This window comes from Danio rerio, chromosome 5 (genome assembly GCF_052040795.2).
Source record: "Danio rerio strain M-AB ecotype USA chromosome 5, GRCz13ab, whole genome shotgun sequence".
Taxonomy (NCBI): domain Eukaryota; kingdom Metazoa; phylum Chordata; class Actinopteri; order Cypriniformes; family Danionidae; genus Danio; species Danio rerio.
This window is the reverse complement of record NC_141025.1, coordinates 66,468,354-66,486,308: the sequence shown is the minus strand read 5'-3', so window position 1 is coordinate 66,486,308 and position 17,955 is coordinate 66,468,354. Positions and strand designations below refer to the sequence as shown.

The window sequence follows — 17,955 nt, the reverse complement described above, 5'->3', positions numbered from 1 at the left end:
ATTTACATTAAAAAAATATAAATGTAATATAAATAACAATAAAAAACAGAAAGAAAGATATGTTGATTACAAATTATGCTTTATTAGTCAATACTGAGCACCATCAATACAAATATCAATTCCGACAAATGACGCGTATTCTGTGTATTTCTCTTTTTCTTTCATTATTAGAGCATCATACTCTGAACTTTTATATTTTAGCATTTTGAACAGTTATGGCAGTTAGAGAGTGAATTTCAGGGTCATTTACATGGTTGCTAGACGGCAACTGAAGCTTCTTTGTTTTATAATTATTATTAAACATGCAGTTTTATGACATCATTCTAAAAACACCTGCAATGGACATACATTAAGCTGGTTAACCTTTGTAAACATCACATATACAACAAAACATATTGGTGCTGTCTAATATAAAAAAATTTTAAACACAGTAAAATCCATTGCTTTTAAAATGATGAAGTGACTTAAAATGATTAAGTAAATTGAACTGTGCGTAATTATAACAATTAAGTCACCTAACAGTTCAAGCTACAACAGGTTTACTTAGGTTAACTAAAGTAAGTCGCTTTTTTACTGTTTAGGTCAGTATGCCAACTAATCATTGTCATACATTTGTGTGAATATACATTATTTGAAATACAATTTGATTATTTAGATTAGGGCTGCACAAAATTCAGCATTGATATCGCAATGTGCACACCCACAATAGTCAAATCGCAACATATTGTATTACTGTATTTATACGGAATATATATGATTTATGCAACAACAGTAATGCGTGATTTTTTTCCTTACCTTTTTAGCAAAAACATTTTTTCTTACTTTTCAAGTCCAAATATCCACATTTCAAAGCAAAAACAAGACTATTTTACTTAACCCATTAGAAAGATAATTTCGCTTGTTTTAAGGAAAAAACTCTTCATTTTGACTTCTTTCTTCTCAAGTTGGAAACAAAACAATATTCTTACTTGATCTAAGACTGTTTAGATATTTAGACTAGAAAGCAAAGCAAACTAAGAATCCCCACTGTGTTTATTCAATTTCTATACCTGAAAACTTTTAGGCTCTCTAGAAAACCATCAAGCTATCTTGTGAAATTGCATTCATATCGCAATATTTTTAACAGAAAAAAAAAGTAATATCGCAGTATCCTTCCCCCCCACCCCTCATTATCATGCAGCCCTAATTTAGATACAAAAAGATATAACAAGAATTTTAAATGACAAAATTTACATAAGTATTTTTAGAAAAAAATGGCATTAGTAAATAAGTCTGTCACATAGCACATTTTTGATAACACATTAAAGTAAGGTAGTATTAGTTCATATATTTACGAAGATGAACAAACATCAAACAACGCATTTATTACAGTATTTATTAATCTTTGTTAACATTAACTAAAGAAAATATGGTTTTTGGTAACACTTTAGTTTAGGTCACAGTTCACGATATTAAACTTTTTACGAACACTAGTACTAGCATAATAAACTACTAATTAGGTGTTTAATAATAGTAAGTCAGAAGTTTAGTTTAGGTTTTGGATAGGATTAGGGATGCAGAATAAGATCATACTTTATAACTACTAATGAACAGTTAACATACAGGCAGGTGAAAAGCCATGAATTGAGAGTTGTTCATAGTCAGTATTCACAGTGGATAAACTAATGTTGACAATCATGAATTTGGATTTTAATAATGCATTATTAAATATTAAACTACGATTAATAAATGCTGTTCATTTAGTAAGTTTGTTAGTGTTCATGTTAGTAAATATATTAACTAATAATAATGAAAACTTAAAGTAAAGCGTGACCCGCTTTACTTACTAAACAGCGCCATCTAGTGAATTTGCATGTGTTTGTTTATATGTTGCGATCACAAAAAAAAATCTAAGAAAATTGCTATAAATCACACATTTAGCAACTTTTGTGGTTTGATACACAGAAAGCAATGTAGCATATAGGCCTGTCACAATATGTCAATAATCAATACATATCGCACAACACATGGACGTGTCAGCAGAATCATTTCTGCTAATGCAATATATATATACTTAAATCATACTTAAAAAACAATTCTAGCAACATTTTATCTGATTGCACAACATCTCTATACATGTTGGAGTTGTCAGTAGCGTTTAAAAAACACAGTAGCATTTACTACTAATTACTTTAGTATATTTTCATGTGGGTGTCTGACAACTGAAAATGGATCTGGTAGCAGATATCGCAGCCTCTGTTACTTTTACCTTTTAAATAACATGAATTATTATTTATTTGTTTAAATATAGATTTTCCCATTCTGATTCCAGTGCCTAATTATTAAATAGTTACAATGACTATCATTAAAGAAATATTCTTAATAATACAATAGTATGTGTTCTTTGGAAGAGTGTACTTACATTATGATGCTATTGTCATTCCGGCATTAAATAATATGTTGAGAGGCATAGAATGCAATAAAATGACAATAATATTGTTTATCGCAATATATTTTGAAGCGCAACAAGAAATAGATATGGTGACAGGCCTAGTAACATATAGGTTTAGTACTGCAATTATTCTTTCATGTCTTTTTCTCCTTTGTGCATTGAAAGAGAAAATACTGCACAGTAATTCAGCTTCCACTGGATTGATGATATTTTTGTGGAACTCACTACTTTCGGACTGGAGACTTGGGCAGAGTTTGGGATCTGGAGTAGTTTTTAGCGTCTGGCTCATAGGCTTGGTTGTCGTAGGGGTGCACGTGCTCCTTCAGGTTGTGGGTGTCGTAACGGGGGATGCGGATGGAGCTCATGACTGTCACCGTCTTGCCGTCTTTCTTGCCACAGCTGAATGGACGACATTTAACAGTGTGTTAGGAAAATCAAAAGGATTTATAAAAGGAGATAGCACATCCAAAAATGAAACTCTCCTCATTTACTTGCAAACACGTGGTACTAAACTTTTATGAATAAACTTCTTTATTCTGTTGAACAAAATAAACAGCCAACATTTTCAAAATATTTTCTTCTGCGTTCAACAGAAGAATGAAACCCAAAGGGGTTTGGAACAAGTGGAAGGAGAGTAAAAGATGTCATTTTTCATTTTTGGGTGAAGATTGGATGCAATTATATATTACAAACAGGAGAATTAGATGTATTTCAGACGGTTACTAAATATCATAAATTAGGGTGTAGCAAAATATCATCACATTACATTACACATTACAAATATTCTACACATTACAAATATTCTTCAATATAGGGTGGGTATAGGAACAAGATGTTCAAAATGAAAGTTTAGACCAGATTATTTAGGATACCTTATAGTAATGGCATACAACCAATAAGGTCATACATTTTTATTGCCATTTTAAATACATAATTCTGTATTTGTACTTAAGAAATATGTATATTTTTAATTCTTGTGTCACCAAAATTTTCAATGAACATTGAAAAACATATTTTTTTAAATTATGTATTATTATTATTATTATTTAAAAATAATAATAAATAATAAACTCTTAGTATTTTTATTTTATTCTGGCTTTATTAGACATGTATTTATGTATGACCACTAATATTTATAATATATCTGATATCTTTTAAATAATTTTAAAAAGTACAGACATGACATTGGCTAGATACCATAAAAGTCTGAATTTATAATATTGTAAACCAGTATGGTCATACATTATTATTGCCAATAATTTTGTATTTTGACTTAAATGTATAATATTTTTTTATATTCTGGTGTCAACACATATGCTAGATTAAACATTTTATTCAAATTAATCTAATTTTAGAACTTTTAAAATCATAAATCATGAGTTAAAACAATTTTTTTTATTAAAATCTTAATATTTCACATTTATTCTGGCTTTATTAAAGTGGAGATTCAGTTATGCATAAGCCACAAACACTCATATTATATCTGATAGATTTTAAATAATTATTTTAACTATAGACATACTGGATACTTACCATAGAAAACTCTGAGTTTATAATGTTTACTGCAAAATTCACAATTTAATTAGGAGTAAAGCAATTAAATGCTTGATTAAATCTGGATAAAGTTTGTCAGACAATACAAGTACTGGAACTAATAATAATAAAGAATAATATCAATAACAATTAGGGATGTACACTAAAAATGTAATGACAAAAATTCAAGACAACAAATATCACTATGTCTCTTTAACCTACTTTAATAAGTTAGTCAGGTTTCAATAAATCTTAGTTGAAGTTATACAACGTTGACCTTCATCTTAGAATGTATACCTTCATATTTTTAGTCAGATAGATTGATTCAAGTTGGAAGACTAGAGAAGTTAATTTGATTCAACTAATAAATTTAAGGCAGCAAGATGTTTTTACAGTGTACTAATACCAAAATTCTGGCCGAAATTAAATAACTATATATTTGGATGCGTAGATACTTAGGCCAATAAATAGAAAAATTGGAAATAAAGTACTCTAAGGCCCATCTCAAAAGCAAAATGCAAACAAAAACATTAGACAGCTACTTTTATTTTAAAACCTCAACTGCAGAAAACAACAACACCGATTCACAATTCTGAAATCCTCTTTTTTTTCTCTGTGAAACTCCCACATTTCTGACACCAACCAGCAGAAATAATCCTTATCTTATTGCCCGATAATTTATCTTTAATAAAAATAGCATTAAAAATGAGCATTTATAGCCTGATACTGATATGGCTGCCAATAGTGTAAACGTATCATAATTGTAAAAATCATTATCAAAACCAACCATGAATTGTGTCAGTACACCCCTAACTATGAAGGAAATATATATGTAAATTGCCTGAAAATAAACAATACGATGGCATTGAAAACTATTTAGACCCATCAGAAATAATATATGATGGTATATCCTTTAAAGTGAAGCTGACGTAGTTTTACTCACCAGGATACACACAGCATGATGAAGAAAACCAGCAAAAGCAGAGCCACGGCCACACAGAGGAGTGTAGTGATGACAACCATGGCTCCAGATCTGGCACTGAGACCGTCATTGATGGTTTGATAGCTTAGCACTGTAAGAGCCGATTATTAGAGAGAATAAGTCAAATGTATACAGGAGTATGAACACTAATTCAACTTATTAGATATTATAGATTCTTACGTGTGGTTAGATTAAAGGGGCCACCCCAGTTGGTCATATTAACAACAGTATAGTTGCTGGGGTCGATAAGAAGATACCTGAAACTGTAAGACGGAAATGATTACATTAAATATAGCAAGATGGTAAAAGCAAATGTCCACTTTACTCACTTAATTGACAAAGTAATGTATTAAAAAATGAAACCTTCTAAGTATGCAGCTTTAAATTATTTGCAGAAATTTCACTAAAGTACTTAAAGGGTAGATATGCTAATTTAGTTTTTAACACTTGAGCTAATTTAGCCATTTAAAGAATGCATTAAATCTAGTGATGGGCAAAGATTAATTGTGATTAAACTCATCCAAAATGAAAGTTCCTTTTGGCATAATATATGTGTTTATTGTGTATATTTGTTTTGTATATATAAATGTGTCCATGCATGTATATTTTTGAGAAAATGTTAATTTATTTTTAGATATAAAATATATGTACAGTTGAAGTCAAAATTATAAGCAGCCTTCACATTTTTTTCTTCTTTTTTAAATATTTTCCATATGATGTTTAAGAGAGCAAGAAATTTTCACACTATGTCTGATAATATTTTTTCTTCTGGAAAAAGTCTTATTTGTTTGATTTCAGCTTAAATAAAAGCAGTTTTTAATTTAAACACAATTTTAGGGACAAACCTATTGGCCTCTTTAAGCTATATTTTTTCTCAATAATCTACAAAACAAACCATCATTATACAATAACTTCCCTAATTACCCTAACCTGCCTAGTTAACCTGATTAACCTAGTTAAGCCTTTAAATGTCACTTTAAGCTGTATAGAAGTGTCTTGAAAAATATCTAGTTAAATATTAAAACTATTATGTTTAGAAATGTGTTGAAAAAAATCTTCCCTCCGTTAAACAGAAATTGGGGAAAAAATAAACAAGCGGTCTTATAATTCAGGGGGGCTAATAATTCTGACTTCAACTGTATATGATACAAATTATATATATAGACTACTTTATTTCTATGCAAAAACAATATTTCTGTATTGTTTTGTATATAATAACTATAGATAATACACATGCAGGTCTTTAATGTCAAAACAAACTTTCATTTTGAATGTGATTAATCTTTGCCCAGCACTAATCAAATCTAAATGAGAGTATAGTTGGATTTTTGTAATCTCTAAAAAATAATAATTCTCTAAAATTACAGTTTTACAATTAACACAAATTGTGTTTAAAGTAGGGCTGTCAACCGATCATTTGTTGTTGTTGTTGTTAATAATTACGTTGCAATCAATTGATCTATTTAACCAAACATTCAATTTCATTGACAAAATACCCTTAAAATGTAATTGAAACAATACTTTTACATACTAATACATTTAATATAAAGCCCCCTGAATTGTTAGCCCCCCTGTTTTATTTTTCCCCAATTTCTGTTTAATGAAGAGATTTTTTTCAACACATTTCTAGACATAATAGTTTTAATAACTAATCTCTAATAACTGATTTATTTTATCTTTACCATGATGACAGTAAATAATATTTGACTAGATATTTTGCACTTCTATACAGCTTAAAGGGACATTTAAAGGCTTAACTAGGTTAATAAGGCAGGTTAGGATAACTAGGTCAGATATTGTAAAACTATATATATATATAGTTTTTATAACCATACTTAACATACAATGTATTGCACATAACTTTTAAGACTACAATGGTCAAACAAACCATTTAAAGCAGAAAACTAAATATTAGAAATCTTTTTCATACAATGAAAGTGAATGGTAAACAAATCAGCTTAGCTACCAGTATTCTGCATTATTCTTTCATATTTAGGAGTCATATAAGAATGTACACTGCAAAAAAGAAAATATCCGTAAATTAGCAACTTTCTGTATTTCGACTTTTCCCTTTATTTATGCTTTTAAATTGCATTATGGGACCTTGATCTATCTCACAACAACCTATAACCTTGAAAAGTTTAAGAAAGTGACTTTTATTGACACTTTTGATAGTTTAAAGTGATATATTGTCAGAGCTGATGTTGCATATTAAAGCAAAAAAAAAAAAAAAAAAACTTGTAATAAACTGCCAGTACATTTTCAGTTACTTAACAGACGTTTGGCCAGTGGAGAAATGGTCGTACCCATCTGAGCCTGGTTCTCTCAAGTTTTTTTTTTTTTTCTTTACTTTTGCAAATTGGTTGAAGTTTTTTTTTTTTCCTCGCCGCTGTCGCCACTAGCTTGCATGGTTCGGGATCTGTAAAGCTGCATCAATGGATTTGCTCTTCAGTGTTTGGACTCTCAGTAGTGATTATTAAACCACACTGAACTGAGCTAAACTGAACTGAACTTACACTTTAAAAACTAAACTACACTACTTCAATTTACTATGATATTTTGTGTGAAGCTGCTTTGACACAACCTACACTGTAAAAGCGCTATAAAAATAAAGGTGAATTGAATTGAATTTATTTTCTTTATATTATTTAATATACATTCATACATTTTTTTAAAACCACAAAATGCCAATAAAAGTCACTGTTAAACTGTAAAGTTGAATTTTCAACATTAAAAGTCGACATGGCAGAGATCCAATATCCAACATCCAATAATGCAATTCACAACCGTAAATAACAGAAATTTTTACAAAGTAGGAAATGTCAGATTTTATATTTTTTTGTATGAATTATCCCTTTATTGTTTTAATTGAATAATATGGACAAGTGTTTGTGTTTTTTTTTAAAGTGTTTATGTAGCTAAAACTGCCAGTGGGTGTCAGTAATTAGGTGTCTTAGCTTCATTAGCAAACTTAAATCAGACATAGTTTTTAACAAAAAATCCCACATACAAGTTTTTACTTTTTGGATATGGATGCATCACCATGTTAAAGATATGCACATATTTGTAAAACCGGTCTCTCTTGGTCATGATGTAGCAGAAGAGGGACTTTCCTTCGCACTACAAACTCATTTATTCATTTAAACTACGGATTCATGCAGGAATTAACTAAATGGCTCTCGTTATGAAAGAAATTTATTCATTGGTTAATCTGATTAGTTCAAATGTATAATAAATGTAATATGTTAACCAAATGTACATGTAGTAGATTTATTCAGAAAGGAAGCATTGCTGTGTGCTGATCAGAGACGCATAACGGTTCTGTTGTGGTTCTTATGGAATAATGCTCATGAAATATTGCTTGCAACCTTTCTTAAAATCTTATACATCTTCAACTTCAGGTATACGTATAACTGCTACATCATACAGCAAGTATCATATTTGTCACCAATTAATATGCAATGTGATTTATATTAACCTTTCATAATTTAATGAATTAACGTGTTAAATCGACTTTAAGATTTTAAGAATACCCGAATTCAATCTAAAACAAAGTTTGACACTGTAATGCATTACCTAACAATGGATCCAACAGGTAGTACTCCATTACAGTTGATGCCTGTACAAATCCCATCCGCTCCAACTGTGAAGTATGGAAAAGCAGGGGCCGTATTACAGGGGAAGTTTGCCAGAGGACCAACTCTGGTCAGAAAGAACTGTGCTGATGATGGGAGGAAAGCTGTTGGGTATGGTGACACACTGAGGCTGATGGGGGATGAGATGTTCACTAGAGCGTTGAAGTTGCCCGTTCCTAAAGATGAAGTAGATGTAAACATTTATTTTTAAGCATTTATGTCTGATAAAATGATACAATTTCCATGAACATGTTGGCAGTGAAATCTTGGCTGCGAATAAAATGTAAATCTACATAACCTTTTCAAGAGAGAATTTTGATAAAGCTGCAGGAGTTTAAGATTACGGTCATATACTTAAAAGAACGTCAATTAGCATGTTGCCAGCATGGTTCTAGTATGGTTTAACATTTTGATAGCATGATTTAGCGTTTAACATTTAGCACATTTTACCACATGGCATGTTATCAAAGTTTTAAATGTTTACCAATTGGCTAACAAGAACTACCTTCTACTTTCTACAATGTTTAACATGTTGCTGGCAAATTTATAGCATGTTTTACCACATTAAACATGTTTCTAGCATGATTACAGTGTTGTTAGCATTAATTATGTTGTTAGCAGTGTCTAGCATGGTTAACATTGGATGAATTGGCATGTTGCTTGCATGTTTCTAGAATGTTTGACAATGTTAGCATTAATTATTTATGTTTCTTGCTTAAAATTGTTAGCTTGAATTGGCATGTTTCTAGTATAATTGGTGGTATGCTTCTTACATGTCAAGCATATTGATAGCATGACTAAGCATGTTTAACAATTAGCACATTTTATCACAAAAATGTTGTCAAAGTTTTTAACGTTTACCAAACAAGAACTACCTTTTACTTTTTAGAAAGATTAACTTATTGCCAGCAAATTTCTAGCATGTTATACCACATTAACCATGTTTCTACAGTGTTGTTGGCATTAATTATGAATTAGCATGTTTATTTGATGGTGTGTTTCTAACATGGTTAGCATGTGGATAGCATGATTTAGTATGTTCAACATTTAGTACATTTTATCACATGGCATGTTAAAGTTTCTAACTTTAACCAATTAGCTAAAAGTAACTACCTTTTACGTTCTTTCTAGAGTGTTTAATATGTTATTAGCAGATTTATAGCATGTTTTACCACATTAACCATGTTTCGAACATGATTACAGTGTTGTTGGCATTAATCATGCTGTTAGCAAGGTCTAGCATCATTAACATGGCTTGGATGAATTGGCACGTTGCTAGCATGTTTCTAGAATGTTTGCCTTGATGTTAGCAATTAATTATTTGCTGTTGGCATGCTTCTTGCTAAAACTGTTAGCATGAATTATCATGCTTATTTGTTTGTATGTTTCTAACACAGCACAATGATAGCATGATTTAGCATGTTTAATATTTAGCACATTTTACCACATGATGTGTCATCAGTTTTTAATGTTTACTAACATTAGCAAACATGAACTACCTTCGGCTTTTTTTTCTAGACTGTTTAACAAGTTGCTAGCATGTTTTACCACATTAAACTTGTTTCTGACATGATTACCATATTGTTAGCACTATTTATGTTGTCAGCAATGTCTAGAACAGTTAACAATCTAGAATGTTTGCCATATTGTTAGCACAAATGTATTGTTAGTTTTTGTTGTTATGCTTCTAGCTAAAACTGTTAGCATGCATTGGCATGTTCATTTGATGGTATGGTATGTCTCTAACATGGTTAGCATATTGATAGGATGATTTAGCATGTTTACCATTTAACACATTTTACCACATAGAATGTTGTCAAAGTTTTTAACTTTAACCAATTGGCTAGCCTTTTACTTTCTACACAGTTCAACATGTTGTTAGCTAATCTCTAGCATATTTTAACATGTTTTTAACATGATTACAATGTTGTTAGCATTAATTATGCTGTTAGCAATGTCTAACATAGGTAACATTATTTGGACGAATTGGCACTTTTCTAGCATGTTTCTAGAATGTTTTCCATAATTTTAGCATGAATTATTTTTTAGTATGTTTCTTGATAAAACTGTTTTAGAATTAGCATGATTCTAACATATTTAGTGGTATGTTTAACATGGCTAGCATAGTTAAAATAACAAAAATGTAATGAAAAATGTATAAGATACAAACAAATAAATAAAACAAATAAAAGATTTTAATTGAGCCGACACCTCTATCCCAAATAGACAGCTATCCCAAACAGCTTTTTTTTATCTTTAAAGCGTTTTACCCGTGCTCAGCGCAGCCACCAGCCAGATCTCACACCCAGGACAGGTCTGAGTAAAAACACAGTACGGCTGCTGCAGGATCACTGTATTGCTAGTGATTCGGCCTAGGAAATTAGCAGGTGCAAGCTGAGGCTGGAATATCTGACCTGAAAACATACAAACAAATTTTGTCAAGTGACATCATTGATCAAACCGTGACCCTCATTGAAGTCTGTCAGAGATTTACTTGCACCTGTCATGGGGAGAAAGGATTATGCAACCCTGGCCAAACCCAAACACTGTAATTACAGTGGTACAGGTGTAGTATTGGTGGGAAACTGGCCAAAAATTCGACATGCAGGCCCAGACTTGCCTCCTCTAGTGTAATTCTCAAGAGTTTCTATATATCAGATCAAAAACTTGATAAATCAGATTTTAAAACTTGTTTGAACATGACATGAGTGAGTTTTTAAAGTCAGTGATTCTTAACTGTCTGGTGCCATCTTGCGACTGAAATAAATAAATGATGATACTAAAGCTGTATTCAGCCGGTCGTTTTCATTCTGCAATCTTTAAGTTTATAATATTACAGTATAATATTACGATTTGGATCAATGATTTGTGTCCAATTGTTTAATTATGTGGCAAGCAGTCATGTAATAAAGTGAGATAATGTACATCCAACTTAGTATAAAGCTATTAAGTCAGTGCTCCACTTTGTTTTTGGCTGCTAATAAACTTGTCTGGCATTATTCTACAATAACAACCGGCTGGATGTACATTATCCCTGACAATTCAACAGACCGTCATCAGTTATACAAACAAAGTGCCATTAATACCTAAAGTGTTTATTCCTAATAATTCAATAGACAAAACCACAGTCAATCATTCCACTCACTCACTCACTCACAGAAATGAGGTTTATTGTTTCACCTCATTTAAAATAAGCTGAAACAACATTATTCTTGAGCTTTTTTTGGCAGGACTTAATTGTTATTTGTTCAACCCACTTAAATTTGTAAAAACTAGTAAGTTAACCTAATTCATTCAGGTTGTTCCAACACAAATCTATTGTGTAGAACCCAGCAATTTTTGCAGTGCTTATATTACAGTTACCACACCTAAAGTTATTGTTCAAATGTTATATTTCAAGAGATGTATGGCTTTTGTCTACTCGTGTGTGTTGGGTTAATAGTATTTTCTTTTGTTTTTTAAAAAGTCTTTTGTTTGGTTTTGATGTGATTTTGAATGTTGTACGTTGGAAAATAACTAAAATAACGAATTCAGTGTACATTTCAAAACCACTGTTAACTTTATCAAATGAAATTAATTCTACTCATTTAAAAAGTCTTGAACTCAGTGTTGAAGGTAATGAGTTCATTAAATAGCTCATTACTTAAACTTCAATGGAGTAAGTTCATAGTACTCGTATAGATTAGTTGTTTCACTTAAATGGTTTGTAGCAATCGGTTTCCTCAAATGGTTTGAGTTGCCTTAACTTATTGGGTTTTACAGTACTCAGTTGGTTTGAGTTCTCTTCATTTATTGGGTTTTATTGTGCTCAAATTGCTTCTTTTACTCAAATTGATTACTCACAGTACTCATTAAGATTAGTTTCTGAAATGGTTTATTGCAATCAGTTTCCTCAAGTAGTACTGCAAAATATCTGCAAAAATGCTGGGTTCCACACAATCAATTTGTGTTGGGACAAAAAAAAACAAAAATAAAAAAAGGAATTAGGTTAACATTACCTTTTGGGTTTTACAGTGTAGTGATACACACTGAAAAAAATGATGTCTGCAAAACTGTTGCAAACAATTTATGTGTTGAATTTAAACTAACAAATTAAATGCCGTAATGTTTAACTTTATTTGTTTGTTTAAATTCAGCCCAAATAAATTGTTTACAACCACTCAACTTAAAGTTAAATTTACTTAAATTTAGCAAATCCATGGAATCATCTTTGAATTTTTTTTTCCAGTGTAAAATTGTAATGCAGTCAGGATCTGGCTGCAACTACTTTAAATGTGCGTTTTAATAAAAAACAATTATGCAAATGCTCATTAACCAATTAGAATCAAGCATTCAACAGCCCCATAAAATGAAATATATAAATTAATAAATAAATAAATATGAATGTGAATATTTACAATATCTGAATAATATGACAATTGATTTTTAAAGCTTAAAAATAAATGAATTTCTAAATAATATTAGTTGAATTTATAAACAAGGTAAAAAATAATTAGCTATCTTTTTTATTATTACAATTTTTAGCTAAAGTTTTATTTCACAAGTGATGTTTAATGGTAGATATTTTCACAGTATCTCCTTCAATATTCATTCTTCTGTGCAAAGTCTCATTTCTTTTAGCTTGGTATGAATAAAAGCCGATTTATTTTTTTTAAGATCAATGTTATTAGCCCCCATGAGAATTTTTTATTTTTATTTTATTTATGTCGATTGACTCACTGTTGTCCAGTAACTTGCCTAATTAACCTAATCTTAAGTCTTTAATTTGCACTTTAAGCTGAATACTACTATCTTGTAAAAACACATACAAATATATTATTTCCAAAAAAAATGTGTTGAAAAAAAAAAACTGTTAAGTAACACTTGGTATATAATTTTTTAAAAAGAATTCTAAATAAGTTTTCCAGACATGCAGGGGCATTATAAAAGGAAATAACTCGTTTTTACAAATGTAAGTGGTTTGAACATAAAAAATTAAGTTGTCCTCATAAAACCTTAAGAATTGCATTGTTTCAGCTCATTGTAAATAAGTAGTTTGAACAAATGTCATTTATTGAGTGTGATCAAAATGTTCAAAAGAATTTTACAAACTATACATGGTTGTTTGTTCAAAATACTTGCTAAATTATAAACCACTGAGAACATTTAGTGCATCCTAGGAAAATTCAACATGAAGCAAATTAAACAGAAGATTTGTGCGCACTTCACCATGTTTAATGTGTTATTACAGATTATTAGCTTTTTAATGGGTCATTACAGATATTAGCTCTCTCAAAACCTAAAGGTAATGTCAAACAACACACCTAAACAATAAACCGAGTGCATTATTACATAACACAAAATAACAGCAAAATAAAAGAACATTACGAACTAAAACACACTTACCCTGTGCAGCCAACATCCAGATGGACAACAACGACACCAAACGGATCGCATTGTGTGTGTTCATCTTGTAACAGTGATGATGGTGAGAGATTCCACTGAATAAAATCCACAGCAGAAATCAACCCTGGGCCAGTGTCAATCAGCAATAACCCAGGCAGAAACTGATCAACTCCTATAAAAAGCAGCTGAAGGGAGGGGGGAAAGCTTTTCATGAAGGTGTGTATGAAGCCAAGGTAGAAACTAGGAGGTGCTTTGGGCAAAAGAAATGCTTCGAAATTCCAAACACTGACTACAGCAACTTTGTAAGCAGCGAAAAATGCCTGAATCACATATTAAAACGACTCAAACACGTTTTCAATGCCACAATTAGAATGCCAAGGTAGAGGCAACAACATGTGACCAACATTTCTGACTCTTGAATGGAAAATAAAGCAAAGAAAGAGAGAAAGGCTGCTACAATGACTAATGTTAAAGTCAACAAAGCCTCCAAATGCGGTGACTTCATTCCTATCAAACAGTGCACATGACGCCAGTTAACATGACATCCAAATCAGAGGCGTGGAATTTATTAATATCAACAATTCAGGAGGCTTTTTTCATAATATCTTAAGGGTAGAGAATTACATTCTGTTGATAAATACCAAAAAACAGACATTTACTAAAATACAGCTTTTTAAAACAACATGAACTTGAGTGTTCTGCAACTTTAGCCAGTGTTTACCATCAAATAAACATAAATTGTGTTGGTCTGAGGTAAAACCAGCCTAACTAGACCTGCTTAGACTTGAAGCACTGTTGGTTATAGGTTGAAGTTATGACATATCATTAATTTGGGCAGCTTGTTTTTCATTATATCTTAAAGGTGAGGAATTAAATTCCATTAATACCAAAAATCAGACAATTCATAAAATACATCCGTTTTAAACAATCTGGACTTGAGTGTCTGCAACTTTAGTGAGTGTTTACTATGAAATAAACCTAAATTGCATTTATCTGAGGTAAAATGAGCTTAGACCTGAAGCACCCTTGGTTACAGGTTGAAGTCATGACATATCAATAATTAGGACAGCTTTTTCATTATATCTTAAAGGTGAAGAATTAATATACATTGATAAATACCAAAAAACAGACATTTAATAAAAAACAGCCATATTAAAACAACGTGGACTTGAGTGATCTGCAATTTTAGTCAGTGTTTACTATCAAATAAACCTAAATTGTGTTTCTCTGAGGTAAAATCAGCTTAGACCTGAAGCACCCTTCGTTATAGGTTGAACTCATGACACATTATTAATTCGGGCAGTTTTTTTTCATAATATCTTAAGGGTAGAGAATTAAATTTCATTGATAAATACCAAAAAACAGATATTTAATAAAAACAGCCGTTTTAAAACATTTCGCATGTGTTTACCATCAAATAAACCTAGATTGTGTTTGTCTGAGGTAAAACCAGCCTCACCAGACCTTAGACTTGAAGCACCATTGATTATAGGTTGAAGTCCTAATATATTAATAATCCGGGCAGCTTAATACCAAACATCAGACAATTAATAAAATACAACTGCTTTCAAACAACGTGGACTTGTGTGTTCTGCAACTTCAGTGTGTGTTTACCATCAAATAAACCTAAATTGTGTTTGTCAGAGGTAAAACCAGCCTAACTAGACCTGAGACTTGAAGCTCCGTTGGTTATATGGTTAAAGTCACTGGTATATCAATTCAGACAGCTTTTTTAATTATACCCTAATGGTAGAGAATTACATTCCATTGATAAATACCAAAAAACAGACATTTCATAAATTACAGCTTTTTAAAACATAAAACCAGCCTAACCAGACCTGCTTGGACTTGAAGCACCATTGGTTATAGGCTGAAGTCATTGGCATATCAATAATTCGGGCAGCTTTTTCCATAATATCTTAAGGGTGAAAAATTAAATTCTGGTCATCAACACAAAAATATGACATTTAATAAAATACAGCTTTATAAAACAACATGGACTTGAGTGTTCTGCACCTTTAGCGAGTGTTTACCATCAAATAAACAAATTGTGTTGGTCTGAGGTAAAACCAGCTTACCCATACCTGCTTAGACTTGAAGCACCGTTGGTTAAGTCATGAGATATTAAAAATACGGGCAGCTTTTTTCATATAACTTAATGGAAGGGAATTAAATTCCGTTGAAAAATACAAAATAATCTGACAATTAATAAAACGCAGCTGTTTTAAAACTTGCTTAGACTTGAAGCACCAAAAGTTATAGGTTGAAATCATAACATATCAATGATTCAGGCAGCTTTTTTTAAAATAATATCTTAATGGTAGAGATTTAAATTCCATTGATATATACCAAAAAACAAACATTTAATAAAATACAGCTTTTTAAAACAATGTAGACTTGAGTGTTCTGCAACTTTAGCGAGTGTTTACCATCAAATAAACATAAATTTTATTTGTCAGAGGTAAAACCAGCTTAACCAGACCTGCTTAGACTTGAAGCACTGTTTTTCTGTTTTTTTTCTCTAGCGTTCTCTCTTTGTTTGAGGCTTTTGTGAATAGTATTAATGCTAAAAACACATATTTTATTTGCCAAAGACTGGACGGGCAAGTTTAGATCATGACGTACTCTGAAAGCAGTCTTTTTTGTATTTACAGAGTGGTACTGCCGGGTGGAGAGATTAATAATGTTTGATGCATTAAAGGAATGTGGTCCATTAGTGACTAATCAACAATTAGCACCGCTTGGCTCTTTCAGTGATTTTGTGTTTTGGTGAAAGCTGGGATTATTGTGCGCTTAGATGAAACACAGCCAATTAGAGATAATTTGTTAAAATCCTCAAAAGAATTGAATGTTTTTTTTAATGCTGCCATTTTAAGAGATCCTGATTGCACGAAGGATTTTAAAGTTAAGCATTAAATCTATTGTCGTATGTCTTTGTTAATATGAGCTCAGAAAAAAATGGGGTGTATAATAATTATAGACTTAAAGCAATCTACTTTTTCATATTTAAGCTTAAATAAGGGTTAAAATAGCTCAGATTTTACAGATGGCTCAGTTGTTTTAGTTCAGCTTCAGAAAAGATGGATGCAAAGAAATGCCTGGTGTGTGTGTGTGTTAAATCAGACAACCTAAGGTTCAAGTTTCTCTGAATGTACATTGTGTTTGAGTAAACATCAATTTTGTTTTATTTTGTAAACTATTAACGATAATTCTTCCAAATTCAAAAAAAAATGGCAAATAGACAATTACAGCATTTAAGCACAGAATGAAAACTCATCTAAAGTAAAATAGATTTTAGATGATCAGACATGTTTACATTCCTTTTAAGACTACACAAAAAATATGTTTTTACTACACAAGAATTAAAAGGCACCTATGATGAAAACCCACTTTTGTAAGCTGCCAGAACTGTGTTTTTTGTAGGTATATTGTGTCCACGGTCATATTGGGGTGATTTAATGACAAGAAGTAAATTTTTAATTTCCTGAGGTTAAAATAAGATCCAAATCCCTCCCATTTTGAGGCCCACCGCAACGTGACATAGGAGTGCAGTTTCCCCACCCACCAAATTGACTGACAGCTGCGTATAATCATGTCTCTGTAGTAACGCGTATAATCAGATCAACAAAACAGAACGTGTGCAAAGCAACTGGGATTAAAAGATCTGTTCAGCTCTCTGTGATCATCAAGCATCATCAAATGTGAAGAAAAATAAGTTTTACAAGTTTAAAACGTTTTTAAAACAGTGCATATTTGATAAGAATAACAGCAATTTTACCATCTTTATCACCGCAGTCGCATGTCAGTATTGTAAAAGACGATGCTTCATTTCCGGTTTGTGTACATTAAATTAGGTTTATTTTGTACATTAACATAACACATATCCATACAGCAGCGGATATTAACGTGTATCCTGTCACAATGCCATGCAAAAACAGTGTAAAGTTAAACACGTGCTCCATGTGTGTGTGCCTTTGTGTTTGCGTGTA

General features: G+C 31.3%; 2 protein-coding genes across 5 annotated transcripts in view; one reads left to right on the top strand and one right to left on the bottom strand.

Annotated features, from left to right (window-relative positions):
• Positions 1-17,955, top strand: part of mcama (melanoma cell adhesion molecule a) — a 638,953-nt gene that overhangs the window by 215,306 nt on the left and 405,692 nt on the right. The gene's annotated exons all lie outside the window — the stretch shown is intronic.
• On the bottom strand, positions 63-14,118 carry upk3b (uroplakin 3b). The gene is given in 7 exon segments (NM_001100063.3): positions 63-1,872; positions 1,930-2,830; positions 4,908-5,037; positions 5,127-5,209; positions 8,523-8,757; positions 10,852-10,995; positions 13,967-14,118. Coding segments are annotated over 6 exon segments (831 nt in total). The 5' UTR covers positions 14,031-14,118; the 3' UTR covers positions 63-1,872; positions 1,930-2,655.